This window comes from Malaclemys terrapin, chromosome 6 (assembly GCF_027887155.1).
Source record: "Malaclemys terrapin pileata isolate rMalTer1 chromosome 6, rMalTer1.hap1, whole genome shotgun sequence".
NCBI classification, from domain to species: domain Eukaryota; kingdom Metazoa; phylum Chordata; order Testudines; family Emydidae; genus Malaclemys; species Malaclemys terrapin.
Window position 1 is genome coordinate 101,118,407 of NC_071510.1, and position 27,416 is coordinate 101,145,822.

Below are 27,416 nucleotides of genomic sequence, written 5' to 3' on the forward strand. Positions count from 1 at the left end.
TCAGGAAAAAGATCTTGGGAGTCATCGTGGATAGTTTGCTGAAGACGTCCACGTAGTGTGTTGCGGCGGTCAAAAAAGCAAACAGGATGTTAGGAATCATTAAAAAGGGGATAGAAAATAAGACTGAGAGTATCTTATTGCCCTTATATAAATCCATGGTACGCCCACATCTTGAATACTGCGTACAGATGTGGTCTCCTCATCTCAAAAAAGATATACTAGCATTAGAAAAGGTTCAGAGAAGGGTAACTAAAACGATTAGGGGTTTGGAACAGGTCCCATATGAGGAGAGATTAAAGAGGCTAGGACTTTTTAGCTTGGAAAAGAGGAGACTAAGGGGGGATATGATAGAGGTATATAAAATCATGAGTGATGTAGAGAAAGTAAATAAGGAAAAGTTATTTATTTGTTCCCATAATACAAGAACTAGGGGCCACCAAATGAAATTAATGGGCAGCAGGTTTAAAACAAATAAAAGGAAGTTCTTCTTCACACAGTGCACAGTCAACTTGTGGAACTCCTTGCCAGAGGAGATTGGGAAGGCTAGGACTATAACAGCGTTTAAAAGAGAACTGGATAAATTCATGGAGGTTAAGTCCGTTAATGGATATTAGCCAGGATGGGGAAGGAAGGGTGTCCCTAGCCTGTTTGTCAGAGGGTGGAAATGGGTGGCAGGAGAGGGATCACTTGATCATTGCCAGTTGGGTTCACTCCCTCTGGGGCACCTGGCATTGGCCACTGTCAGTAGACAGGATACGGGCTAGATGACCTTTGGTCTGACCTAGCATGGCCACTCTTATGTTATGTTCTTATGTGTTCTACCATCACCACTAACTTCTATCATCTGGGCCCTGCATATGCTGGGATTCCACCTCCCCTGAAAGTATTTGGATTTTTGCCCAATGGCAGCAGAATTCTAAGTTTTGGCTGCTGAATTTATGATTTTACTGAAGATATAAGCTCAACATTTTGTTCCCCCTATTCCCTGGGTCAGAACATGGCTACAGCTTCTTCTTTCTATGCAGCTTTTACCACAAGGGGGAATGAATTACATAAGTAGAGCATTATCACACCCTTACTGCCCATAAAAGCAAAAGCCAAAAAGCAGGACAATAGCTCTCTTGGCTCATCAGGACCAAGATGTGTGCCATGGGAGACAACATGGAAGTTGCGGGGCCAAGCCAATGTGCTGAAGGTCTCGGTCACAGCTCTGTCTCACACAGGATGCAAATATGCAGGGCTGGATAAAGCAATCTGGAGTCCTGAGAACACCACTACATGGGGCCTTGCATGGCTCCCCCATGCCCCAGAGCCTCACCCACCCTCCATCTAGAGTTGCAGGAACCCCCTTCCTCTCTTACAGAGGCTGTAATATGCTTCTCATCCAGGTTCCAGCACTTCAATTTTAATCCAGTCATGGACTTGTGTGGCATTGTGTAGCTTTATTTTCTCAACTGCAAAGGAAGATAGCTACTTGACCTTCAGAAGAGAGTTGAGGATTAAAGTTTATGTAATGTTATGAAAATATAAAGTGTTTATTATTCCTCTCAGACAATGCCAAATGGAAAGAATGTTAGTCACAGGCACCCCTACAGACACACTACAACTACAACAGATATACCCATAGTGTTAAACAAATCTCAGTTAAGGGGGGGAGGGGGCATTACTAACTTTATCTGCTGTTCCTGGTATGTCCTCTGACAAAAGAACAATTTAAAAAATATCTCTCCTGAAGAACAGTATTCTAACAATATTATTTAAATAAAAATAAAACCTCTGATGTGTCTTTTGCATTATTGATACAGCAGATATTTCCAAAGCCTATGTCTACATTTGCATTAAGAAAGGCTTTCCAGTGCTCACTCTAAATCTGATGATGACACATCTTCTCTAAGATACTGTACCTGAAACAGGTTAGCAACTATCATATACTATATTAGATGCAGCTGTGTACTTCCTGCAACATGCTAGTCATTCCCAACTTGAAAAATCTCAGCTATGGTAAGTGACCCAATACCCCTTTCTAATATTCTTCCACCTATTAGTTAAGAGAAAAAATTGTTGTAAAAACCAAGATAGCCACAGGTTCTTGAATTCATTTAATACTAGATACAACTATCTCCTCAAAGTACCAATTATGGAGAAATTTAAATAATCCATCAATAACCAGATATCAAGAGGACACAAGTAATGAATATGATTCATCTGCCGACTGGCAGAGAATGACATGTCAATTGATTGCTTATTACTAGCTATTTGTATTCTGGTATAGGTCTCCACTGTGCTAGGCACTATATAAATACTATTCTCTCTGTGCATAAACTAACAATGACTCTGTTCCCCAAGATCTGCTTTACAACCACAATATCAAACATCCAACTGCAAGATGTGCATAGGCGTATCTCAGCCATAGTTAACCTACCTAGGCTTAGTTCTGGGTGTGCTGAGGTGACTCCATTAGTGAGAAAGCAAACAAACATTTTTCTTGCTGTAATTGTGGGGTTTTTTTTTTAAACATATATATAAAAATACATATTTTAAAAGAGAAATTGGAATAAAAATGTGTCTTAACTTTTGAGTATTACCTTCCAGAGTCAAAATATTGTTACAAATCCACTATGTTATAAGAAAAACACAACGTTACTACTTCTAGAACTTCAGTATTTAGTGATTTGTTTAGCATTGTAGTTATTCCAGACAACCAGAGAAGCACAAATTAACTAACACTATTTTAAGAGGTATGCCAACATGACAGGTAATACTGGAGTACAAACAAGAAAGCAACCAAAAGAAAACTTCATTAAACACAAGAGTGGGGGAAAAAAAATCTGTTTTCCAAATGAAAAAATAAAATTTGGCACAGAAGCTTATATATCTGAAAGGAAGCAAGTCTTAATAGAATTGAGAGCACAGAATTCGGAGCTAGGCAATGAGAGTTATTTTGCTACTGACTCACTCTGTGACCTTGGCCAAATCAATTAACAAATCTCGTCAAAATTTTCATATTTGGGCATCTAAACCCACACAAATTACTGCAACTCTGACATTATAATCAAAAAGGCTGACAAATGAGGTGCTGTACTCATCCTGAAGAGGTCGGAGTATGAATGAGAGGCTGCTAGGCAACTCCCTGACACCATATTCTACAGGCCATTACCCTCTGATCCCACTGACGGGTACCAAAAGAAACTACACCTTCTGCTCAAGAAACTCCCTGAAGAAGCACAGGAACAAATCTACACAGTCACACCCCTAGAGCCCTGACCAGGGGTATTCTATCTGCTACCCAAGATCCATAAAGCTGGGAATCCTGGATGCCCCATTATCTCAGGCATTGGCACCCTGACAGCAGGATTGTCTGGCTATATAGACTCTCTCCTCAGGCCCTACGCTACCACTCCCAGCTATCTTCGAGACACCACTGACTTCCTGAGGAAACTACAATCCATTGGAAAGCTTATGCTCTAATAAATTTGTTAGTCTCTAAGGTGCCACAAGTACTCCTGTTCTTCTTTTTGCGGATACAGACTAACACGGCTGTTACTCTGAAACTTCCAAAAACCACCATCCTAGCCACTATTGATGTAGAAGCTCTCTACACCAACATTCCACACAAAGATGGACTACAAGCCATCAGGAACAGTATCCCCAATAATGTTACGGCAAACCTGGTGGCTGAACTTTGTGACTTTGTCCTCACCCACAACTATTTCAGATTTGGGGATGATTTATACCTTCAAGTCAGCGGCACTGCTATGGGTACCCACATGGCCCCATAGTATGCCAACATTTTTATGGCTGACTTAGAACAACGCTTCCTCAGCTCTCATCCCCTAGCGCTCCTACTCTACTTGTGCTACATTTATGACATCTTCATCATCTGGACCCATGGGAAGGAGGCCCTTGAGGAATTCCACCACGATTTCAACAATTTCCACCCCACCATCAACCTTAGCCTGGACCAGTCCACGCAACAGATCCACTTCCTGGACACTACAGTGCAAATATGCGACGGTCACATAAACATCACCCTATACCAGAAACCTACTGACCGCTATACTTACCTATATGCCTCCAGCTTTCATCCACACCACATCACATGATCCATTGTCTATAGCCAACCCCCAAGACACAACCGCATTTGCTTAAATCCCTCAGACAGAGACAAACATCTACAGGATCTCTATCAAGCGTTCTTAAAATACCCACCCGGGGAAGTGAAGAAACAGATTGACAGAGCCAGAAGGGTACCCAGAAGTCACTTACTACAGGACAGGCCCAAAAAAGAAAGTAACAGAATGCCACTAGCCATCACCTACAGCCCCCAACCTATCCTGAAGGATGATCCCTCACTCTCACAGACCTTGGGAGACAGGCCAGTCCTTGCTTAGTCAGCCCCCCAACCTGAAGCAAATACTCACCAGCAACTACACACCACACAACAGAAAAACTAACCCAGGAACCTATCCCTGCAACAAACCCCATTGCCAATTCTGACTATTCAGGGAACACTGTCATAGGACCTAACCACATCAGCCACACCATCAGGGGCTTGTTCACATCCCTCGACCCTGCCGCTTCCCGCAGCCCCCATTGGCCTGGAGCGGCGAACCATGGCCAGTGGGAGCCGCGATCAGCCAAACCCGCAGACACGACAGGTAAACAAACTGGCCCGGCCCGCCAGGGTGCTTACCCTGGCGAGCCGCGTGCCAGAGGTTTCCGACCCCTGCTCTATGTTCTCAAGACTGGTTTCTAATTATTGTGAACATATATCTGCATAGCTACAATACATACAAACTCAAGAACAATAACTCTGGGTTCCCTATTTTGCTTGGACACAAAGTGTGCATTATGACAAGCTTGGAGAATTTCTGCCACACCACCTCCATAAATACATCTCTGCTTTCACATACTGATAGTCGAGTAAGTACTTATGATGTACTACTCCAATATTAGCAATCAGATTCATAACATCCTTGCAACAAAATTATGCCTGGTAGATAATAGATCATTCAAGAAAGATCATCTATCCACCACAGCACATGTAGTTGTCAGAAACTGAAGAAAAATGTTAAAGGACAATCTGACATTGTAGGATGCATGTTACTAGATGTTGAACATGAAATCGATTACTTTTGCCACAGAAGGAAACAGTTTTCCACTCTGACCTGAAATACATCATGAAAAAAAGAGTGTGCTTATTGTAATTTCCACTCCCTCTAGAAAAATGGATTGCACTTGCATTACTAGTTAGAGTACTAACCTTCAAAACATTGATCTAAGCAATTCTAATGTAGTCACTCCTATGTCCTCTGTGTCAGCATATTAGCTCAAGTCATCTGCTGCTGGCCTGTTTGGCTCACCACTAACCTAAAAATGCCACGAGTGCCCACTGATTCAGGAATTTAGCATCCATGCACTGGCATTTCCTGCCTACACAAGTCAGAAATATTGCTGCTCATTCAATTCTTTTAAGCAAAAAAGCAAATACTTGTCATCCCTCCTCCCGCTTCCACCTTGTGCTTTCAATGATTAGGTCAACGTTGTTGAGAAGTTCAAATATGGCATGTTTTGCAAAGTATCTAACTGCCTTGGCACGGTAAGCCACTTCAACTGGAGTCATAAGTAACAATCGAGGTCATCTAGAGGAGAACTTCTCATCAGATTACTGGAAAATGATCCCAGGAATAATTTTCAGACTCAGATGACACCCATACTGTCCTGCCCCAAAACTGAGAGAAAAATCAGAAGCTTCATGTGCACAAGACTGTAAGATTCGTTTAGGCCATTATAAATGAGCCTGATGCTTGAAGTTACTCATTCTAATTCTAGACAGCTTCAATTCAAACTACCAGAGAAATTCTCTTTTTATAATCTAGACGCACCAGTTGCTTTTGTACTGCATCAATCCTCCATCAGTATGGACCAAACCCTATTTTGAACTTGGATAACAGAAAGAATTGTGCTGCTACAAGACCATCAAGCCAATCATTCAAGTACCCTCATAACTTAAAATTCTAGCATCTTATTCAGGGATCTCTTGACAAGAACACTACCTTTTAGTGGAATGACAGTGGCCCTAATCAGGCCTGGAACACATTTTTCAACTAAGGACAATGACATATCCATATTCTTACCAAAATCACTTCAGAATCCATGCAGAGCAGATAAGATCTCAGTTTAAATTCTCATCCAAAAGAGATCCCCCCACAATAAACTGCAAGGTATACAGTTTATCTGCCAATGAAAGATGAAGGGTGATGTCAACCTTGCTAGGAACTGAATCCAAGGCTCCAGAATCCACCTAAGTATGTCCCTTATAAAGGAACCAGCATCATGGTATCTGAATGCTTTACTAACTAATTATTCCAGAATAGGATATTAAGCTATCCTATTTGACATTCCTTATAGGAAACACTTTCTCTAAGACTCAGCCAACTCTGAATGGTAGTGTTAAATTGAGGACCCAAAATATAGCAGGCAAGTCACTTGTTACCACAGGACCTTATGACAACATCTATTACCTTAAAAAAATGTAAGTGTTCCTTTAAGGCTCCTTTAAGTTTATGGTGACAAAATTAAATTGGCTGCTCTTCTATAAGTAAAAGCCACAAGAAAAGCAGGAGAATGCCACACTGCATTAACATCAGATAAAATTATTCATAATGTAAAGGTACAAATATATATATCCAAAAGTTATTAAAAGGAGAACCAAGGCAACAGACAGGCCGAGGGGAATGCAGTGTCTAGGAACTCGTGAAAAGAAACCAGTACTGGCCAATCCTAACAAAATTTCTCATTTACTTTAATAAAAAGTTTTAGTTATACAAGGAGTGCATGATCAAGACTTACGAGAACTCTCGCCACCCTCAGGCTCTGAAGATTTTGGCAAATCCTGCTACATTATTTCTAGATCTAATTAAATAGTCAAAAGTTGCATCCACCTACAAGATAGAAAACTCCTTGTATAAATATCACGTGAAGTCTGAAATTCCTATCTTCATCTCTTGGGAGAGAGGAAGCAAAACCAAAGCATTTCAACTAGAATAAGAAAATTCTAGAAAAAATTTAGTTTAGATGTAGATTTTTCTTCCAAGCCCTCAAAAAATTTCATCTTATGACAATTTCAATATAAGACATCAAGAAGACCGAGGTCTATGCAAATTATTATTATTTTGTTAAAAGCAGTAAAGTTTAAGAGTTGAGATATAACACCTTAAAATCAAGCACATTATGAAGGTGTACTGACACTATCATCGTAACTCAGTATCTTTCTGGCACATTGTCTTCTTCAGGTGGGGTGTGTGTCAAAATACCAGGACCCTGATCCTGAAAGTTGCTGTATATGGGCAGATCCGTGCACCCATGCGGAGCTCATTGAAGACTCGAACGCAGCTGCTGTTAAAATTCCTACAGCTGCGATATTTTTGATACAACTATTTGTGTGGCATTTGACTGCAATGCTACAATATTTCAATTAAGAAATGCTAATTTTAGGAGGTTCCATCACCCTACACCCACACATACTCTTTTGTAAAAAGGGAAGATTGGGTAAAACAGCAGAATAAAATTTTCACAACTACTAAAGTGAAAGTTCTTCCCGCCATGGCCAGATTTAGAGGCAGGCGACCGCCTGGGGTGCCGGGCTTGGGGGACGCCAATTTAGGGTCCTATTTTTGCTGTTAGCGACAAAAGGGAAAATAGAATGTTCCAAATAAAATGTTTCAGGTATTCCGTATGTAGATGCATCTTCACTAACCTCCTAGAATGTTCTGGACCTTTCTGAGAACTACATTTTCCTCAAACCTCCTAGAATGTTGTCAGCCATCCCCTCGTGGGTATGTAAGGGGCGGGGCATTGCCAGTCAGTCTTATATGACAGGGATACTTATGCATCAAAGTCATGAAATGGGCTACAAATAAAATAAAGAATAAGGCATTCAAAAGTTTAACAAATGGGAGGGGAACACGCTGAAGACATTCCTCATCTGGGACGTCATTTGGTCTAGGGCAGGCCCTGCTTCCAGCATCACATTTCTGGGCTCCTGAGGAATTTTTATGTAATTTGCTCCAATAAGCTTGTCACATGCATCCCACTTTCCTCTTATTCTACTTAACTGCCACTTGATTTAACAAAGATAAAATCAAATTTTTTAAAAAAAAACTCAGGACAGAAAATGGTCACAACTTGGTATCTATGAAGCTGCATGCTTTAATTTCAATTTATTTGTGAAGAATTATGGGGGGGGGTCCTGAATCTTCTGGGACTCTGATACCCTGTGTTCTGCTGGGTCTAAAATAAATAAATAAATAGATAAATAGATAAAAAAGCATGAATGCTGTTTCAGGCTGAACTCACAATTTCCTTGATTGTGGGTGTTTAAACTCAACCTTAAAATCATTCAGAATCAGGCCTTGATCCTCCAATTCATTGTGTACCAGTCAACTGCTGTGCCCATGCAGAGCCCCAGAAATTTAATGGGGCTCTATGTGCACATAGCAATCCATGCAATGAACTGTGTACCATAAAGTATTACGAACCCTGAACTCCTCACAGAATAAAGGTTCTATTTTCCTTTTTTACTTATATGACTTCCCCCACTATTACCACAGTAATCACGTCTGCAAAACACCCCAGTGAGGTAGGAAAGTACTATTTTGCAGATAGGAGACTGAGAAACAAAGAGACCAAGTGACTTGCCCAAGGTCACATACAGGAAGTTAAAAGGCAGAGAAAAGAATTGAACCTGGGTCTCCCATTCCCAGCCCAGTGCACTATCTACCATCCTTCTTAAGTATAAACAAAGATCATTTTGCATAGTTAAATAAAAACCTCAAGCATTTAATATTTTTTAAAAAAAAGGCTTTTTCAGTGCTAGCTTTATTTTAGAATCTCTTGCTACACGTAATTTTAACTCATGTTTCACCTTTGTGCATCAGAATTAATAAAAACTTGACTTATTAATAAACAGATTCTAAAGAATTTCACAACAGATGCAGGAATAATTTTACACAGTGTTCAACTGCTGTCACCTCAAGGAGGAGGACATCAAGAGCACCAAAACAACAGAGGGAGAAAGAGAGAAGGTTAATATGACCAAGGACACTCATCCAACAAAGACCACTGATTCTTGATGTTCAACAGAGGCTCTTTTTGTTTTTGAGATACATCTGGGGAGAAACCTCCGTCACAACGAGCCGCATGGAACTCATTTTCTCCCCTGAAGAAGGAGAAAGGGCACCAAGATAAGAAACTTTGGTCTGAGGGTGTTTATACATCTCAAGCCTGATGTTTAGAATAGTGGTTCTCAACCTCTCCAGGCTACTGTACCCTGTTCAGGAGTCTGATTTGTCTTGCGTAGCCCAAGTTTCACCTCACTTAAAAACGACTTCCTTACAAAATCAAACATAAAAATACAAAAGTGTGACACAGCACACTATAACTGAAAACATGATTACTTTCTCATTTTTACCATATAATTATAAAATAATCAACTGGAATATAAATACTTGTAGTAGGTCCTAGCCGGGGCTCGACCCTTCCGGGCAGGAGGGGAGCCACACCGACTCACTACTCTGGGAATAAGCAGTCAGTTAGTCCTGAAACTCCGGCTCTTTGGTGCAGAGTCGGAGCAACCACAGTTAAAGCTCAGGAGCCCAGGCCCTGGATCAGGGCGGGGCAAACACAGTTAGCTCAGACCCTTGCTTGCTGGGCTGAGCGGGCAAATAGTTCAGAGCCCAGGCCCTGGATCAGGGCGGGGCAAACACAGTTAGGCTCAGGTCCTTATGGCAGGGGCTGAGCGGGTAAATAGTTCAAAGCCCAGGCCCTGGATCAGGGCAGGGCGAACACAGTTAGGCTCAGGCCCTTGTTGCAGGGGCTGAGCGAGCAAACAGTTCAAAGCCCAGGCCCTGGATCAGGGCGGGGCAAACACAGTTAAGCTCAGGCCCTTGACTGCAGGGAGCTGAGCGAGCAAATAGTTCAGAGGCCAGGCCCTGGATCAGGGCGGGGCAAACACAGTTAAAGCTCAGGCCCTTGACTGCAGGGGCTGAGCGAGCAAATAGTTCAGAGCCCAGGCCCTGGAGCAGGGCGGGGCAAACACAGTTAGGCTCAGGCCCTTGTTGCAGGGGCTGAGCGAGCAAATAGTTCAGAGGCCAGGCCCTGGATCAGGGCGGGGCAAACACAGTTAAGCTCAGGCCCTTGACTGCAGGGGCTGAGCGAGCAAACAGTTCAGAGCCCAGGCCCTGGAGCAGGGCGGGGCAAACACAGTTAGGCTCAGGCCCTTGTTGCAGGGGCTGAGCGAGCAAATAGTTCAAAGGTACGCCTAGGCTTGCTGTAGCCGAGCGTTGGGTGAGGGGGAAGCCTGCCACCCGTACGGAGGGTGGCAGGGGGGAACGCAGGCCCACCCACTCCACTGCGTTCCAGCCCGGGGCCCTAACAGCGGTTGCTGCCGCTGCTGGTCAGTGGGGTATCCAGACCGCAACACACTGACATAGGCTCACACTCAGTTGCAGCCGGACCGGGGTCGGCTACCCCCGGGCTACTTCCGTGATCCCCCTCACAGCCTACCTCGGTCGTTGCGCCGGGATCGGGCCAGTCCACCTGCATGGGCTCCTCTCTGCCCGGGCTCGGCGGCAAGTCTGGTAGCTCTGCCGGGAAGTCCGGCCAATGGTCCTCAGGCGGCTCCTCTGGATAGCAGCAGGGGCTGAGGGGTTCGGGTCCAGTCTCACCCTCAGGGTTAGCGGGGTTCGGTTCCCAGGGGTTCTCCCAGTGGCGGGCGTGAACGGGCTCCGGCGGCTCCTCCTCGTAGCGGGCCCGGGGTAGCTCAGGCCAGCTAGGGTCTTCGACGGGCTCCCGGCCGGGAGCTCCCGGCCGCACGTCTGCTCCCTGTGGTGGCTGGCCGCCAACTGAGCTCTGGCGGCCGGCCTTTATACTTCCTGTCCCGCCCCTTGACTTCCGGGGGGCGGGGACAGGCGGTGGTGGTCCCACCCACTCTGGTGCCGGCACGTGGGCTCCCTCTTCTGGGCAGGAGGGGAGCCACACCGACTCACTACACCCCCCCCCCCTTAAGACTGGCTCCCGCCTGTCGGGGCCAGGTCCTGCCATCTCCCCCATGCGGGATAGGAAGTCCGCATTCGTATGGTCCTTACCTGCTCGATGCTGGACCGTAAATGCGTAGGGTTGTAAGGCGAGGTACCACCGCATAATGCGGGCATTATTATCTTTCATCCGCATTAGCCACCGGAGGGGGGCGTGGTCTGTGACGAGGGTGAACGGGGCCCCGAGGAGGTAGAAGCGCAGGGCATCGCAGGCCCACTTCACCGCGAGGGCCTCTTTTTCCACCACGGCGTAATTCCTCTCCCGGGGGAACAGCTTCCGGCTGAGATATACTACGGGGTGGTCCTTTCCCTCCACTTCTTGGGACAGGACTGCCCCTAATCCTACGCCGGAGGCGTCGGTCTGCAGGATGAATGGGCGTTTAAAGTCTGGGCTATAGAGAACCGGCTCTTGGCAGAGGCACTTCTGCAGTGTCCGGAAGGCCGCTTCACATTCGGGGGACCATCGTACCTGCCGGGGGCTGTCCTTCGTCAGAAGCCCAGTTAAGGGTGCTGCGATGGTCGCGAACTGGGGGATGAACCGTCTGTAATACCCAACGAGGCCCAGGAACTGCCGAACGTGCCGTTTGGTTGATGGGGTGGGACAGTCCAGGAGGGCCTGGACTTTCCCGACGAGGGGCTTGACCTGCCCGCCCCCGACGGTATAGCCGAGATAGTTGGTCTCTTGCCAGGCAATCCGGCACTTTTTGGGGTTGGCGGTCAGGCCCGCCTGTCGTAGGGACCTTAGGACCGCCGCAACCCGGGGCAGATGATCCTCCCAGCTGCGGCTATAGATGACCACGTCGTCTATGTACGCCGCCGCATAGTCCTGATGGGGCTGCAGAAGTTGGTCCATCAGCCGCTGGAAGGTGGCTGGGGCTCCATGGAGACCGAATGGCATCCGTGTGAATTGGTACAGCCCCGTTGGAGTGGCAAAGGCGGTCTTCTCTTTTGAGGTCTCCTCGAGGGGGATCTGCCAGTAGCCTTTGCTAAGATCTAAGGTGGTGATATACTGAGCCTCCCCCAGGCGGCCCAGTAACTCGTCTACACGGGGCATCGGGTAGGCATCGAAGCGCGAGATGGCGTTTACCCTCCGAAAGTCGATGCAGAAGCGGCGGGTACCGTCCGGCTTGGGCACCAGGACTACCGGACTACGCCACTCGCTCTGGGACGGTTCGATGACGCCCAGAGCCAGCATGGCTCTTACTTCCTCCTCGACCGCACCCCGCATCCGATAGGGCAGGGGCCGGGTCGTCTCTCGAACCACCTTTCCCGGCTCGGTCTGGATGGAGTGTTTGACCAGGGACGTGTGGCCCGGTACGGCCGTGAAGGTTCGCTTGAAGGTTTGCAGCAGGCAGTTAGTCTGTTTACATTGCTCTTCCGTGAGCGATTGTCCTAATTGGGGTGCCGGGGGGTCATCCGTCGAGGGTACCTGGGGTCCCAATTCCGGCTCGGGCGGGCATGGGTTGATTAAGAGGCCCTCCCGGTCCTGCCACCGTTTCAGCAGGTTGACGTGATACCGCTGGGTTTCCTTCCGCTTGTCCGGTTGCCGCACCTCGTAGGTGACGGGACCGACCTTACGCACGACTTCGTAAGGTCCCTGCCACCGGGCTAACAATTTTGACTCACTAGACGGGAGGAGGAGTAGGACACGGTCTCCTGGTTGGAACTCCCGGACTTGGGCTCCCTGATCGTAGGTCCGTTTCTGCCGTTCCTGCGCCGTCTTTAAATTTTCGCGGGCCAGGGCTCCGGCCTGGGCAAGGTACTCCTGTAACTGGATGACATATTTCAGGAGGCCCTGGGCTGGGGACGCTGACTGTTCCCAGGTCTCTCTCATCAGGTCTAAGAGGCCCCGCGGTCTGCGTCCGTACAGCAGCTCGAAAGGGGAAAATTTTGTTGAGGTCTGCGGGACTTCTCGGATGGCTAGCAGCAAGGGTGGAAGGAATTGGTCCCAGTGGCGGAGGTCCTCTGCGGGGAATTTCCGCAACATGCTTTTCAAAGTGCGGTTAAACCGCTCCACCAACCCGTCCGTCTGCGGGTGGTACACGGACGTCCGGAGTTGTTTGATGCCTAAGAGGGCACAGACCTGTCGCAACAATTGGGACGTGAAATTCGTTCCTTGGTCGGTCAATATCTCTCTAGGCAGTCCTACTCGGGCGAAGATTTTCAGCAATTCCCCCGCGATAGACCGGGCGGTAATACTTCGCAGGGGGATGGCTTCGGGGAACCGAGAGGCATAGTCCACCAAGACCAGGATGTATTGAAACCCCGCGGCACTTTTCGGGAGGGGGCCCACGAGGTCCATGGCGACCCGTTCAAAGGGCGTCTCCATCACTGGCATGGGGACCAGGGGTGCCTTGGGGATCCCGGGCGGGGCGACCCTCTGACACTCTGGGCATGAGGCGCAATATTCTTTCACCTCCTGAGAGATTCCTGGCCAAAAGAAGCGCGCCAGGATTCGAGCGAGGGTCTTCTCTCGCCCCAGGTGCCCGGCGGCTGGCACATCGTGGGCCAACTTCATTACCGCCCGCCGGTGACACAGGGGCACTAACAGTTGGGTTTGTGGTTCCTGGGTGCGGGGGTCACGGTCCAGGCGGTAGAGCCGGTCCCGGCGTAGCTCAAAATGGGGCCACAGGGTGGCCCGCTGGGGGTCCACAACCTTCCCGTCTACTGCCGCGAGCTGCTCGTAGAAGCGGCTAAGGGTGGGATCCTCTCGCTGGTCCCGACAGAAATCGGTATCGAAGCGGGGCTGAGGGGCCGGCTCCGGCGGCGGTCCCGCTGCGTCCGTGTTGTCTATCTCGGTCGCTGGACCTTGCTCGGGGGTCTCGGAGGAGGACCCCAACCGATCAGCCTCCAGGGCCGGCGTGGACCGTAGGACTTCCTCAAAGGCCGGCCAGTCCCGACCGAGGATCACAGGGTATGCAAGATGGGGAGCTACCCCAACCACCAGGTGTCGGGTGATCCCCGCGATGGTTAGGGGGACCCGGGCGCTGGGGTATGGTCGGACATCCCCATGGATGCATTGCAGATGAATACATCCGAGGCGGTTATCACCCGGCGGTACCAGGTCCTTACGGACCAACGTCTGGCCACAACCCGAATCGATCAAGGCCCGCGGAGTCCGCCCTCCGACGGCCGCCGGGATGGTCAGCTTGGGGTTCATGGCTGGCCTGGCTCGAGTGTGGCCCGCCCACACTTGCCCATAGCTGCAATCCATCTCCGGACAGTCTCGCCGGAGGTGTCCCATCTTCCCACAACTGAAGCAGGGTCCGAGTTCAGGTCGTCTGCTCCGGGGGCCTTCCCGGCTTGGGCTCCGGAGGGGGCTTCGTCGAGCCCTTGGGGGCCCCTGGCCCGGGGCCACTGGTCCGGTCCGAGGAGCCGGGTCCGCGTGCCGGGTCCGGGTCTCGCGGCGGGGTTCGGGCCTCGGTGCGGGGGGTCGTGGTCCGCTCGGGGTTTCCCCTTTCTTTTCGCCGCGGGCTGGTTTGGGCCCGGGGCGGCGGAAGGTGGGCCCTACTGCATCTTCGGCGGCCAGGAAGTCCTCCATTAGCGACACGGCCTGGGCCAGCGCCGTCGGCCGGTGGCGAAGCACCCAGGCGCGCCCTCGGGAGGGTAGGGTGTGCACGAACTGTTCCAACACCACCTGCTCGGTTACCTCCTCCGCCGTCCGGGTGCCGGGCTGTAGCCACCGTCGGCAAGCCTCTTTTAAGGTTTGGGCCACTACCCGCGGTCGGGCCCCGGCGGGGTAAGTCTGGCCCCGAAACCTTTGTCGGAAAGTCTCGGGACTGACGTCGAGGGCGTCCAATATCGCGGCCTTCACCAGGTCGTAGTCCCGTGCTTCCTCAGCCGCCAATCCCCGATAGGCCACCTGGGCCGCCCCCGTCAGGTAGGGGGCTAAGAGGGTAGCCCACTGGTCCCTGGGCCACCCGGCGACGAGGGCTACCCGCTCGAACGTGACCAGGAATGCCTCCGGGTCGTCGTCTGGGCTCATCTTAGTCAAGCGAAGGGGGGCAGCTAACCGCGGCATCTCTGCAGCCTCCCCTGCCAGCCCCGGTGCGGGGCGAGGGAGCGTGACCAGCAGCTGCTGCAGCTGGACTCCCAACTGCCGCACCAGCTGTTGCTGTTGCTCGAGCTGGGCTGTGTGCTGCTCCTGCTGCAACTGGAGCTGGGCGGCATCTCGCTGCTGTTGCTGTGCGAGCTGAGCGGCCTGCTGTTGCTGTTGCTGCTGCAGCTGGGCCGTCTGCTGCCGCTCCTGGCTCTCCGTGAGCAGCTGAAACAGCCGCTCCATATCCATTCCTTAGAACGGGGGGGGGGCAACTGCCACTCCCCCTCTAGCCCCTTCTCACAGGGGCAGGGGCTCGTGCCCCACGTTGGGCGCCAAATGTAGTAGGTCCTAGCCGGGGCTCGACCCTTCCGGGCAGGAGGGGAGCCACACCGACTCACTACTCTGGGAATAAGCAGTCAGTTAGTCCTGAAACTCCGGCTCTTTGGTGCAGAGTCGGAGCAACCACAGTTAAAGCTCAGGAGCCCAGGCCCTGGATCAGGGCGGGGCAAACACAGTTAGCTCAGACCCTTGCTTGCTGGGCTGAGCGGGCAAATAGTTCAGAGCCCAGGCCCTGGATCAGGGCGGGGCAAACACAGTTAGGCTCAGGTCCTTATGGCAGGGGCTGAGCGGGTAAATAGTTCAAAGCCCAGGCCCTGGATCAGGGCGGGGCGAACACAGTTAGGCTCAGGCCCTTGTTGCAGGGGCTGAGCGAGCAAACAGTTCAAAGCCCAGGCCCTGGATCAGGGCGGGGCAAACACAGTTAAAGCTCAGGCCCTTGACTGCAGGGGCTGAGCGAGCAAATAGTTCAGAGCCCAGGCCCTGGAGCAGGGCGGGGCAAACACAGTTAGGCTCAGGCCCTTGTTGCAGGGGCTGAGCGAGCAAATAGTTCAGAGGCCAGGCCCTGGATCAGGGCGGGGCAAACACAGTTAAGCTCAGGCCCTTGACTGCAGGGGCTGAGCGAGCAAACAGTTCAGAGCCCAGGCCCTGGAGCAGGGCGGGGCAAACACAGTTAGGCTCAGGCCCTTGTTGCAGGGGCTGAGCGAGCAAATAGTTCAAAGGTACGCCTAGGCTTGCTGTAGCCGAGCGTTGGGTGAGGGGGAAGCCTGCCACCCGTACGGAGGGTGGCAGGGGGGAACGCAGGCCCACCCACTCCACTGCGTTCCAGCCCGGGGCCCTAACAGCGGTTGCTGCCGCTGCTGGTCAGTGGGGTATCCAGACCGCAACACACTGACATAGGCTCACACTCAGTTGCAGCCGGACCGGGGTCGGCTACCCCCGGGCTACTTCCGTGATCCCCCTCACAGCCTACCTCGGTCGTTGCGCCGGGATCGGGCCAGTCCACCTGCATGGGCTCCTCTCTGCCCGGGCTCGGCGGCAAGTCTGGTAGCTCTGCCGGGAAGTCCGGCCAATGGTCCTCAGGCGGCTCCTCTGGATAGCAGCAGGGGCTGAGGGGTTCGGGTCCAGTCTCACCCTCAGGGTTAGCGGGGTTCGGTTCCCAGGGGTTCTCCCAGTGGCGGGCGTGAACGGGCTCCGGCGGCTCCTCCTCGTAGCGGGCCCGGGGTAGCTCAGGCCAGCTAGGGTCTTCGACGGGCTCCCGGCCGGGAGCTCCCGGCCGCACGTCTGCTCCCTGTGGTGGCTGGCCGCCAACTGAGCTCTGGCGGCCGGCCTTTATACTTCCTGTCCCGCCCCTTGACTTCCGGGGGGCGGGGACAGGCGGTGGTGGTCCCACCCACTCTGGTGCCGGCACGTGGGCTCCCTCTTCTGGGCAGGAGGGGAGCCACACCGACTCACTACAATACTGTACTTACATTGTAGTGTAATACGCTTTTCACATGTGAGCCTTGTCTGAAGCTCAGATCCCCATGCCACAGGGGGCTACACAGAGCTAAGTTACATGTTTCAGCCCCTAGATGAGTTGAGTACCCCCAGAAGACCTCTGCATACCTCCAGGAATACACATACCCCTGGTTGAGAACCACTGGTTTAGATCACCAAGCCTAAGGTCTCCAGCTTAATAAACAGTAACACAGAAGTCTTTCAGCCTTCAAGACATTTTGCAACCATTAACTAATCATCAACTTGTTGAGGGGGCCAGAGGAAGTGCCCAGGTGAACAGTCGCTCTATTTGATCTGTAACACCAGAAAGGTGAGGATAAAGCAAAAGCACAGCAGGAGGGCAGGGGATACACCAGGGGAGCGGACTAAGGAACACCACCACTCTCTGTCTTCCTCACACCTCGGCAGGCGGCCACGGCCCTCGGAAACTGGGCACCTTGGGCCTGTATTTCAGCAGCGCCGAGCAAAGCCCAGGTGGCCAGTCGTGGCAGGTGCCAGAAGCGCTGAGGCCAGGCCCCTGGTGAACACGGGCTGCGGCGACACAAGCCCCTGCGGGGCCCGGGGAGGGAGGAATGGGAAAGGCCCCGGGAACCCCTCCCCAGCACAGGGGCTGCGAGCGCCGCTCACACTGGGCCCCACGGGGCTGCTCGCTCTCCCCGGCGGGGCCGGAGCAGGCGCCCGTTATTCCCCCAAAGCAGCCGCCCCACTGACAACAACGGGCCCGCGGCCGGAGCCAGTCATACCCCGCCCTCCGGGCCGGGACCGGGAGGGGTGTCCAGGGCCCCCGTTACCTGGCCGGAGTCAGGCAGGCAGCGAGCGCGCCTCTCCCCCTCGCAAGCTGCCTCCGAGCCGCTGACATTGACAACGCCGCCGCCATGGTGGTGGTGCCAGAACCGCTCTGAAACGGCGGCCTCCCAGGGCCAAAACTCCTCCGCCCAAAGAGGAAACGCGAAGGCGCCAATCATCAGCTACCTCCCGGCAAGCGGGGGACGTGGGGAGAGGGAGAGGGAATGGCAAAGAGGGCGGGGAGGGAGACCAGGCAAGGAGATACCTGGATCTTTCCGATTTTTTACATCCAAGCCCCTAAATTGTAAAATAAAGACGTCTAGGCATCCTTAGTATTTCAACAAATCCCAGACCCTGGCATAGTGTGGTGCAAATGCACTACAAATTGGTGTAAATTGGCAGCTAGAAATGTTTGGGCCTATTCCTCTCCTAATTATATGTCATAAACAGAGAACAAAAGAATGCTCCTCTTATACAAACAATTCAAACCCCGATGCATCTGAAAGCAATATCATTACAAATATCCCGATTTAGCACCTGGATCCTGCTAGATCCAGCTAAGTTTTGGCCACAAACCTGTTTCACCATCTAAATGTAGTGGACGTGCAGCTTTCCCTAGTCGACTAATATAATCCACATTCCAACATGTTGATGGGGTGCTGGAACAATTTTTATAGGGGACTGCTGAAAGTCATTGAACAAAACTATAAACCTTGTATATGATGGAAACCACTTCAAGCTAGCGGGTGCTACCACACCCTCAGCAGCCCTATTTTCAGCGCCTATGCATGTTGTGGTTCACTTTCTACAATGAATTACATTAGAACCACTAATATCTCTAAAAGTGGAGTGATTTTTTTTACTTCACCACAGTAACCGGGGAGGTAAATTACACTACTAACATATATATGTTGTAGCCAAGAACATACTATGTTGTTAACGATATAGAAGAATTCCTGTAAAGGAAGACTCAAATGCAATTGGTTAGTAATAATACTATTTGGGTCTTCCCTGCCAAAACCAGGTGAACCTTGATAGATTCAATTTCTGGATACATGTTTGTGTGGTTCTGTGGTACCATCATGTACCGAGATCTGAATTATTCGGAAGGGCTAGAAGGAATTGTTTAGATGGTAAAAATGGGGCCATACTGCCAAAAAGCTAACAAGACCAGGAAGATATGGGTGCCAAATTAGAATTTTTGCAACTTTCTTGTACCAGAATGTGATGTTTCCTGATTTTTTTGGTGAAATAGTAGGGACAACACTTGTTCTCAGATTTGACAGTACAACTTCTGGGTTTGTGGCCAGCAGTTGGCAGGTTCTGAAAGGACCCGGATGCCAAATCCAAGTTTTTGCAGTGCTGATTTACCGAAGCGCTAAAGATCTATTTAGTGGAAGTTTGAAGATTGGAACCAAAAACCGGCAGGGCCCAGATGCTAGATTCAAGCTCTTTGGGACTATTGTACTGGGATCCATTGGGTCTGGGTATTTTATTTTGTTGTTGAGGGAGTAGGAGCAGGAGCAGCCACGCTTGTTCTCTTTTTAAACAATGGACTTTTTGAGGTGGGACCCACAACTGGACAGCTCTGGGTATTTGCAGTGTCATCATACTGGGATGTGCTGGGTACAGACTTTTTTCCCCCCATAGGAGTTGCTTCTACATTTGTGCAGTAGAATTAGGAAGGATGAAACCAAAAATTGAGATGGCAGATCCAGGGTTTGGTGACCCCACCATGCCAGGATGTGTACTAATTGTATTGGTGCAGTAGGAGCAGCTATACTTGTTCTCTGTTTAGGAATTATAATTTAAGGGATGGTTGTCAAAAATTGGCTGGATCCAGTAGTATCTTAGAGTCAGATGCAGAGTATTGCAATGCTGTTGCACTGGGCTGTATTGAGGTTAGAGCTAGTCAAAAAAAATCATAATTTTTTTTTTTTTGCATTGCTTAAGTTGACTGATTGATCCATAGCAAATCCTTAACTTAGGTCTGGGCTGTACATAGAAGTTGCACCTGGTTAACTAAAGATATGATATTGCACTGATTTAGTTAAATTGGTGCAGTGTATTGTGGACACTCTTATATCATTTTCAAACAAGTTTACCTTGGTTTAGCTGATGATGTGTATCCACACATAAAGTTGCACCACTTTAACTAAACCGGTGCAACATCATTCCTTTAGTTAAACTGATGCAACTTCTATGTGCAGTCCAGACCTAAGTTAACTCCTTAGAAAATTTATGTGTTTCATGCATCCAAAAAGAGAATTCAGCTAAAGTCTTAATTTTTAGACAGCAGCAAAACAGGAATTACTTTGGGAACGTCAGGTTTCAGAGTAGCTTTTTTGGGAACATCCACACTCTAATGAAGACTTAAACATTTCATTTATAATGTTGGCTACAGGCTGGTGTACTATCACAGTTGTACTATGAAAAAAAATCCATCAAGACTGAAACAGTCTGCATAGCAGCACTAATTGTGCTGAGTAATATTTATCCTCATGGTACCTATTGTTTTCTATAAAGATTTAGGGTAATATTTCCCCTTTAAATATGTGTGAGCAAGTCCCATTGATTTCATTGGTTGTTGCACACATGTTGTAAGTACTCAAAAAGAAAATTTAACTTTTTATTATTATTCCTTTTCTGTAGGAAGAGGATTTATACAGATGGTTTTACTCCACTTCTAAGTAGATCAGTCTGACACAGAGAATTCATTGCTGCAAATAGATAGCAGAGTAACCAATGTAAAGCAAAATTCTACTGATGTTCCCTAAATTATTATTTAATATTTGTGCTGTGCAATGTATAAACATGTAGGAAGTAGCCCCTGTCTCAAAGAGCTTACCATCTAAAAAGACAAAGAACAGAAGAAGACTGGGGGGGAAGGATACAACATACGAGTAAACCAATCACAGTGATGACAGTTAACATGCAATATTAGCTCTGTTCTTATTTGTTTGTTCTATTGCTTTTATATGTGGAAAATGTAGTTTAAGTGGCCATTCTGACATAGGCCCTGATCCTGCAAACATTTAAGCATGTGAGAAGTCCCAACTTAATGGGTCTACTCACATGTGAAAAGTTACTCACATGCATAAGTATTTGAGGATTTGGGGCTTTACTTTGAAAGAGTGGCTTCTTTGGTTCCATTTTGTAGCCAGAAAACTTTATCTCTCTGATGAAATGTCAGCCACAATTCTACTTGCAGTTTTTTTGCAAGTGTTTGCAGTGGAGCAAAGTCTTTTCCCCTCTTGTAAACCCTTCTAAAGCGTGCATGCCAAGATACTATTTAATGGAGGATTTTGCGTTAGAAGCCAATTTCTATCTTAAAAGATCAGTGAATATAAAAATGTGGGGTGTGGGAGGATATGGTGTATCTAAGTGCAATCCTCAAATGGTAGCCAGGTTGGTGGGGAAAGGGACAGTTTTCTTCAAGTCTGTTTGATTGCATGTGACATTTACAATAGAGCTGGAGTTGTCTGGTTTTAATTTTTTCCCTTTTGTAGGGGTCTTCAATGAAACACCACAGCTCATACAGGAGGGGAAAAAATTAAAACCAGGCAACCTCAGCTCCATTGTAAGTTTTACATGCAAACAGACTTAGAGAAAAACTCCCTTTATCCCCTGCACTTCTAGCCTTGTGAACTAAAAATTAAAAACAAAAGCAACCTCCCCCTTCACACACTTTTTATACCCACTGCTGTCAAGTGATACATTGACATGTACCCCAAATCTTTTTAACTATTGCCCTGGAGGCCACCAAGGAATCCCAACTGACTCACTACCATCAGAGTGAGCAATGGGAGGCTGCTGGGATGGCAGCTCACTTCCCTCAGGCTTGTATAGCTGCGATCCTGAGAGATCTCACCATCCACCACTGGCACAAGTGACATAACCCACAGGGCTTTAAAAATCCCTTTCAGGTGGCTATTGCTGCCATGGTGGAGAGAGAACTCCTTCCACACACACCATCCCGGCGAGTGACGTCAGGCCACTGGGATTTACAATAAAACCCCTCAGGCTTGTCTAGCTTGCCAAGGCTCAGAAACTGCTTTTATTGTTTGACGTCAGCAGAGATCAGTTAATCTTTTTTGTATTGTTTATTTGGGCAGGGGAGCGCAACTTTAACATCTGTGGGGTAATTTCTGCTTCTTCTTCTTTACTTGAAACAGGAGGCAAAGCAGATTTTAGTCTGAATTTTTATAGCCATCTGTTTTCTCATATTTTTGAAAGATTTTGGTTCCCTGACTGAGCCATTTTGGATGTCTCAGAGCAATAAAAGGAGCGCAATTCATATTGGTTCTAGTGCTGTAAGCAGCCCAGGTCAGAAACACCTTGATAGATAATGCTATCTGATCACCATCTTTTCTGAGAAGAAACCCTTGCCTAGTTCTTCATTTGAAAGTGAGACTTCAGGAAATGTTTCTATCCAATATTGAAAAAGACTGCTATTTGATTAGAACCTTGCCTACCATTTTCAGTCCCATATTAAATGGAACCTCTTTAGTTCATCCATCTTTAGAATCTCTGCTGATCCTCTTAAGATTATATTGTCAAAACTAAACTTGGCCACTGAGGTCACAAGTGGTTTGGGACATAGGGCATCGGTTGTAAGAGAACACAGTTTGATATGAAAGAGAGGGATTCTGAGTTCTTGAATAAAATAATATTATTACAAACACAGTGCCATAAAAGCAGATTTTTCTATATCATATAAAGTAGATGTAAATAAATAATAAAAAAAATTTGAGTATTTAGAAAATAAATAATAGAAAAGACTCCCTGATTAACCGATCATTTATTTAAATGTATACACTGATCATATCTTTACACAAGTTTTTGTTTGTCTAGTTTATATCACTGGATGTTCACCCTTACACTGCTCTGATCCTTACTGAGCCATGTAAACACGTTTTAGAGCCAGGATGCAGCACAAAGTAGCCTCAATGCACTAGAGAATCTGGCCAATGATATGTCAAATGTTTCCTATCAATTGTTTCAATATGTTCTTAACTTTTTTGACTCAACAGATCTCCGACAGGGCTTGGACTGCAAACTACAGATTTGATTTATTTGGTTGGTCTTGCTGAGAGAAATGGCATTAATGATTTTGGAAGGATTAGTAGAAGAAGAATAAAGATATATAACATAAAGCACTTGTAATGCAGTGGCCATACCCCACACAAAGGTGGGGGAGAAAGAGTGAACTAGGGTCTCATTAGAGCATCATATAGGAACATCGGAATTACTATACTAGATCAGACTCAGGATCTATCTATTTTAGCATCCTGGCTCCAATGGTGGCTGGCACCAGATGCTTCAGAGGAAAGTTAAAGAAACCTCATAATAGGCAGGTGTTGGATATTTTGTTCCCAGCATGAAGGTCTCATCCTACTCTCTGTTATTTAAGATGGGAAACAGTAGGATTTATCTCCCTTCCAATATATTTTTGTAGCATTAACTATTATAACTCTGGATATTCTTATTATTCATATAAATGTCCAATCCATCTTTGAATCTTGCTAAGTTCTTGGCTTCAACAACATCCAGTGGCAGAGAGTTCCACAGTCTAATTACTGGTGGAAAATATTTCCTTTTCTGAGTTTCGAATATGCCATCTTTCAGTTTCATAGGAAGGGGAGAAATATCAAAGCTCATGGTCTTTCTCCACCCCAGCCCAACCAAACTCAGAAATAGGATCATGAACTGAGAAACCGACAATCTTGCTGCAGTGCTTACAGGAGATGTTTTAAGATGGATGTGTTTGCTTTCTCTCCTGGTTAAGCAAGCCATTTGTTGCAAGCTTTTTTGCTCCTTCTTGTGGATCAGACTGAAGAAAGTGCCAGTTTTGATTCCCCAAATGTTGGTTCTAGGGGAACCCAGACGTCCCTGGAATGCAGCACAATGCAGCCTCATCCTCAGCCGCTCACACCACCAGCATGTCCCCAACATATCTCCTACACTGGGGTGCCTTGGAAGAGGGCGGTGCATAACAGTTTAGGGATCCCACATGCAAGAGAAATCCCCAGCTACCTATTTAGGTGAAAGGGAGTCTGTAGTGTGGACGAGGATTTGGACCAATGTATCTAGGAGTACTGGAAAGAACACATTTAGATGTGACAGGCCCTTTTTGCCAATCCCAAATATTTAAAAATCTAGAGTCAGGGTCCACAATTTCATGAGATTAGTTAGGCAAAAATTTGTCTGGGGATTGGTCCTGCTTTGAGCAGGTGGTTGGACTAGATGACCTCCTGAGGTCCCTTCCAACCCTGATATTCTGTGAACTATGTATTAGCATAAAAAATTACTGATGGGATTATCATTCTAGTAACTATGCAGTTTCTATCTCACAGGTTGTATTGTGAACATGGTATACAAAATAATATAAAAATGGAGTGAAATGACCAATTTATTCTATTTAAGTTTATGTGAAATTACTTTGGAACACTAAAATGTCATTATTTTTATACAGTAAAAATGTTCTTACTTTTGGAGTCTATAGATTAAATTAATACCAAAATCAGACATTAAATTTCTCAAATCAAGTGATGAGTTACAGCACACTATCGCAACAGTTGGGGAGAACAGGATGGAGCTATCCCATGCCACTAAAAGGCTTAGCATATTAATAGCCCTTTGACACTATCAGTCATTCAACTGCAGGACTCTGTCATACAGAAGAATAGACTACTCACTGGCAACAGGAAGCACTGGCAAAGGAAAAGTGACATTAATTCCCTGTTAAATGAAATTGAACTATTATTTTGAGATACATCATATATGAAAACAGTTGCCTACTTAGGATAGGGTACATTTTGCTTAACTAAGATATTTTATCAAATTTAATTTCAGCAAAGACATTAGTATTGCAACACAACTACAACCATTTAAACTCACATTTAATCTGAAACAGAAAATGAAAGATCCATATACATCTTTTTTTTTCCAGATCGGTATATCAGGGCATCCTATGTGAGTTCAGATTTAGCCAATAGAAACAGTTAAGTTATTCACACTTGCCTCTTCTGATTCAAACATTAACATGTCAAAACTAAATCAGGGAGGATATAATTGATCCATGTGTTGTCAAAGCAAGATCTTAACTCTCTAGTCTGCATCTTCAGGACCTGACTGGTGCCGAACCAGAGAATTTGCCGAACCATGGGAGGTCAATGCAGAATGCCAGTGGGTCTCCATAGGCGCCGGACGTAGGGGTGCGGGAGGGTCCCAGCCGCCGGCCCTCCGCCCGGGGTCCCGGTCACTGGCCCCAGGTCCTCCCCCTCCCTCACAAAGCTTGAACGCCGCGAATCAGCTGTTCGCAGTGCTCCAAAATACTGGGAGGGAGGAGGAAGAGTTGGTAAGTGCAGGGCCGCCGGCACACGAGAGGCACGGGGGGAGAGTGGCAGAGGGGGGAGCTTAGTGCCAGTGGCTGCTCTGCACCCACTAATTTTTCCCCATGGGACCTCCAGCCCCGGAGCACCCCTGGAGTCGGTGCCTATGCCGGATCACGGATGTTGCTGCCCCAGGGAGTGCCGGATTAGAGAGGTTCAACCTGTACTTTTTGTCTTCCTGCTTCTCAGGCCTGGTCTACCCTAGGGGGTGGGATCGATCTAGGGGTATGTCTACACTACGGGATTAATCCGAATTTATATAATTCGAATTTTGGAAACAGATTGTATAGAGTTGAATGTATGTGGCCACACTAAGCACATTAATTCGGTGGTGTGCGTCCATGTACCGGGGCTAGTGTTGATTTCTGGAGCACTGCACTGTGGGTAGCTATCCCATAGTTCCTGCAGTCTCCTCCACCCATTGGAATTCTGGGTTGAGATCCCAATGCCTGATGGGGCCAAAAACATTGTCGCGGGTGGTTCTGGATATATCCTCCCCCTTCTCCAGGGAAGCAACGGCAGACAACCATTTTGCGCCTTTTTCCTGGGTGAATAGTGCAGACGCCATACCACGGCAAGCATGGAGCCCGCTCAGCTCAAGACAGCAGTCATGAACATTGTAAACACCTCGCGCATTATCGTGCAGTTTATGCTGAACCAGAACCTGCAAAACCAGGCGGCGAGGAGTAGGCTACGGCAGCGCGGTGGCGAGAGTGATGAGGATATGGACATGGAATTCTATCAAACCGTGGGCCCCAGTGCTTTGGAGATCATGCTGTTAATGGGGCAGGTTATAGCCGTGAAACGCCGATTCTGGGCCCGGGAAACAAGCACAGACTGGTGGGACCGCATAGTGTTGCAGGTGTGGGACGATTCCCAGTGGCTGTGAAACTTTTGCATGCGTAAGGGCACTTTCTTGGAACTTTGTGACTTGCTTTCCCCTGCCCTGAAGTGCCAGAATACCAAGATGAGAGCAGCCCTCACAGTTGAGAAGCGAGTGGCAATAGCCCTGTGGAAGCTTGCAACTCCAGACAGCTACCGGTCAGTCGGGAATCAATTTGGAGTGGGCAAAACTACTGTGGGGGCTGCTGTGATGCAAGTAGCCAAAGCAATCACTGAGATGCTGCTATGAAAGGTAGTGACTCCGGGAAATGTGCAGGTCATAGTGGATGGCTTTGCTGCAATGGGATTCCCTAACTGTGGTGGGGCGATAGATGGAACCCATATCCCTATCTTGGCACTGGAGCACCAGGGTACCCAGTACATAAACCGCAAGGGGTACTTTTCAATGGTGCTGCAAGCACTTGTGGATCACAAGGGACATTTCACCAACATCAACGTGGGCTGGCCGGGAAGGGTTCATGACGCTCGCGTCTTCAGGAACACTAATCTGTTTAAACGGCTGCAGCAAGGGACTTACTTCCCGGACCAGAAAATAACCATTGGGGATGTTGAAATGCCAATAGTTATTCTTCGGGACCCAGCCTACCCCTTAATGCCATGGCTCATGAAGCCATACACAGGCAACCTGGACAGGAGTCAGGAGCTGTTCAACTACAGGCTGAGCAAGTGCAGAATGGTGGTAGAATGTGCATTTGGCTGTTTAAAAGGTCGCTGGCGATCGTTACTGACTCGCTCAGACCTCAGCGAAAACAATATCCCCATTGTTATTTCTGCTTGCTGTGTGCTCCACAATCTCTGTGAAAGTAAGGGGGAGACCTTTATGGCGGGGTGGGAGGCTGTGGAAAATCGCCTGGCTGCTGATTATGCGCAGCCAGACACCAGGGTGATTAGAAGAGCACACCACGAAGCGCTGTGCATCAGAGAAGCTTTGAAAACCAGTTTCATGACTGGCCAGGCTACAGTGTGAAATTTCTGTTTGTTTCTCCTTCATGAAAACCCGCCCCCTTTATTGACTCATTCTCTGTAAGGAACCCACCCTCCCCCTTCCCCCAGCTTGCTTTCAAAGGAAATAAAGTCACTATCATTTAAAAATCATGTATTCTTTATTAATTGATTATAAACAGGGAGAGAACCGACAAGGTAATCTGGGTGAGGTTTGGGAGGAGGATAGGAGGGAAGTAAAAGGCCACTGAAAAAATTCAATATAATGACAGCCTTTTGGTTGGGCTGTCCACTGGGGTGGAGAGGGAGGGTGCATGGAGCCTCCCCCCCCCCGCGTTCTTACACGTCTGGGTGAGGAGGATATGGAACATGGTGAGGGGGGAGGGAGGTTATACAGCGGCTGCAGCGGCAGTCTGTTAT

At 48.3% G+C, this 27,416-nt stretch overlaps 1 protein-coding gene across 3 annotated transcripts in view; it reads right to left on the bottom strand.

The window, feature by feature from the left end:
- NDUFS4 (NADH:ubiquinone oxidoreductase subunit S4) overlaps positions 1–17,967 on the bottom strand; it is a 62,995-nt gene extending 45,028 nt beyond the window's left edge. The window contains exon 1 of one of the 3 annotated variants that reach the window (XM_054032980.1): positions 17,763–17,951. In XM_054032980.1, coding sequence (XP_053888955.1) covers positions 17,763–17,936 — 174 coding nt within the window. In that variant the 5' untranslated portion in view covers positions 17,937–17,951. Of the gene's footprint in view, positions 1–17,762 lie in introns of all 3 variants that reach the window. The other 2 variants (XM_054032981.1, XM_054032982.1) reach the window with 2 other exon arrangements.
- Between the last annotated feature and the right edge of the window lie 9,449 nt (positions 17,968–27,416).